Genomic DNA, 2426 nt, shown 5'->3' with positions numbered 1-2426 from the left:
ATGGGGGTCACCTTCCTCCAGGCCAACCTCAACCACTCCGCTAGGGCGCAGGATCTCCTCCTGCAATCCATGGCGGAGTGGGATTTGGATGTCGCGGTGGTCGCGGAGCCGTACGCGGTTCCCTCCCTGCCTCACTGGGCGGGGGATCTGGATGGCCTCGTGGCCATCGTGGCTAGGCCTGGTGCCGCCCCTCCCCTCGCGATTAAGAAGAGAGGGAACGGCTTTGTGGTGGCGGTTCGGGGAGAGTACGCCATAATTGGTGTTTACTTCTCCCCGAACCGGGATTTGCCGGCCCTGGAGCGGTTCTTGGATGCCCTGGGGCCGGAAATAAGGCGGTTAGCGCCCCTAAAGGTCTTCGTGGCCGGTGACTTCAACGCCAAATCAACGGCGTGGGGGAACCCGGCCACGGAGCCCAAGGGGCGAAAGGTGGAAGAGTGGGCGCTGGCCGCGGGGCTGTCTCTCCTAAACAGGGGGACAGCCCACACGTGCGTGCGACGGACGGGCGGATCGGTGGTGGACTTGACGTTCGCCACCCCCTCCGCCGCGCGCTCCGTGTCGGACTGGAGGGTGGAAGGGGGGGTGGAGACACTCTCGGACCACTTGTATATTCGGTTCGAGGTGTCGGCCGCCCCCCAATGTCAGGCGGCATCATCGTCCCGGGTGCGCAGCCGGTTCCCGCGCTGGGCCCTTACGCGGCTTGACCGGGAGCTGGCGGAAGAGGCGGCCATCGTCGGCCGCTGGAGCCTCCCGCCTCTAGACGGAATGGGGGTGGACGACGCGGCTGACCGTCTCGGCGACGCTTTCACAGCGGTGTGCCGGGCGGCCATGCCAAGCGTAGGTCGAGCCCCCCCTAGGCGGGCGGTCTATTGGTGGTCGGCGGAGATTGCCGCCCTTCGCGTCGCCTGCAACGCGGCCCGAAGGGCCTATAGTCGAAGCAGGCGGCGCAGTCCCCGGGACGAGGAGAGGGATGGTCAGCTGTATGCGGTGTATGTGGAAAACCGTAAGGAGCTGCAGCTGGCCATCGGTCGGGCCAAGGAGGAAGCCTTCGAGGAGCTGGTGGAGGGTATCGAAAGAGACCCATGGGGCCGGCCGTATAAGTGGGCGCGAGACAAATTGCGCCCACAGGCGACCCCGCTAACGGAGACCCTTCAGCCAGCTCTGCTGGGGGAGATTGTCGGGGATCTATTCCCCGGCAATCCGCGAGGGTTTTCTCCTCCGAGGATGGCCCGACAGCCGCCTGACGCGGAGGGAGAAGAGGTGGAGGCAGATCCGCCTCCCGTCACCGACGTCGAAATGGAGGTGGTCCTCGACCGCCTCCAGACAAGGAAGAGGGCACCGGGTCCAGACGGGGTGCACGGGAAAGTGCTTGCGCTGATTCTCGTGCACCTCGGGGAGGAGTTTCGGGGGCTGCTCAACCGCTGTCTGCGAGAGGGGCAGTTCCCGAAATTATGGAAGGAGGGCCGGCTCTGCCTTATTCCGAAGGGGAGCCGGCCCTTGGACTCGGCTTCGGCGGTGCGACCTCTGGTCCTGCTGAGCGAGGCTGGGAAGGCCCTAGAGAGTGTTGTGGCCTCTCGCCTCGTTCGGCATGTGGAGGAAGGCCCGGGACCGCGTCTCTCTGACGTGCAGTACGGATTCCGGGCCAAGAGGTCCACCATCGACGCCCTCAGGCGTCTGCGGTCGGTGACGGAGGAGGCGGACAGAGAAGGCGAGGTGACCCTGGCGACGTCGTTAGACATCGCCAACGCCTTCAACAGTATCCCGCACTGTGTAATACGGGAGGCGCTCCGGTACTTCGGAGTGCCCTCGTACCTGCGGGGGCTGTTGGGGGCGTACCTGGAGGAGCGGGTCGTCCTGTACGAGGACAGGGGAGGTCAAATGGTCCGGCGGGGCGTCGGGTGCGGTGTCCCGCAGGGGTCGATTCTCGGCCCTATCCTGTGGGACATCGCATACGATTGGGTCCTGCGGTGCCGGCTTCCCCCCGGGACGGGTGTCATCTGCTACGCGGATGACACTCTCTTCACGTCTCGGGGTGCGAATTTCGGCGAGGCGGCGCGGTTGGCTGAAATGGGCCTTGCCCTTTTGGTCGGCCGCATAGAGAGGCTAGGGCTTCGGGTCCGTCTGGATAAGACCGAAGTCCTCCTCTTCCGCGGGGCCCGGACGCGAGGACCTCCCCCAGGGGCGCGCCTCCAGGTGGGTCATGAGGAGTTGAGGGTGAGTACTCAGATGAAATATCTGGGTCTCATCCTTGACGGAAGATGGTCCTTCGGCCCCCACTTTCGCGAGCTGGGGCCGAGGATAGTCAGGGCGGCTGCGTCACTGGGCCGACTCCTTCCAAATCTGGGTGGACCCAGTGACGCCGTGAGGAGGCTGTACTCTGGCGTGTGTCGGAGTATGGCGATGTACGGGGCCCCCATTTGGGTGGACGC

The 2426-nt window shown here is 65.3% G+C and overlaps 1 protein-coding gene across 1 annotated transcript; it reads left to right on the top strand.

Moving 5' to 3' along the window:
- On the top strand, positions 1–2209 carry LOC135310072 (uncharacterized). Its single transcript, XM_064437085.1, has 2 exons — positions 1–434; positions 2128–2209. Exons 1-2 carry the CDS (start codon positions 1–3, stop codon positions 2207–2209), a joined length of 516 nt encoding a protein of 171 aa, XP_064293155.1.
- The last annotated feature ends 217 nt before the right edge of the window (positions 2210–2426 follow it).

The sequence above is a fragment of the Plodia interpunctella genome, chromosome 3, assembly GCF_027563975.2.
Source record: "Plodia interpunctella isolate USDA-ARS_2022_Savannah chromosome 3, ilPloInte3.2, whole genome shotgun sequence".
Taxonomy (NCBI): Eukaryota; Metazoa; Arthropoda; class Insecta; order Lepidoptera; family Pyralidae; genus Plodia; species Plodia interpunctella.
Note: the sequence above shows the minus strand (reverse complement) of the source record. Positions and strands in the feature narration are given on the sequence as shown.

Bases quoted from the DNA above. Each gene is read 5' to 3' on its own strand.
- LOC135310072 (XM_064437085.1), top strand. From the start codon at position 1: ATGGGGGTCACCTTCCTCCAGGCCAACCTCAACCACTCCGCTAGGGCG. The intron at 435-2,127 runs GTGGGCGCTGGC...CGTCTGGATAAG, and splicing joins AAGGGGCGAAAGGTGGAAGA to ACCGAAGTCCTCCTCTTCCG.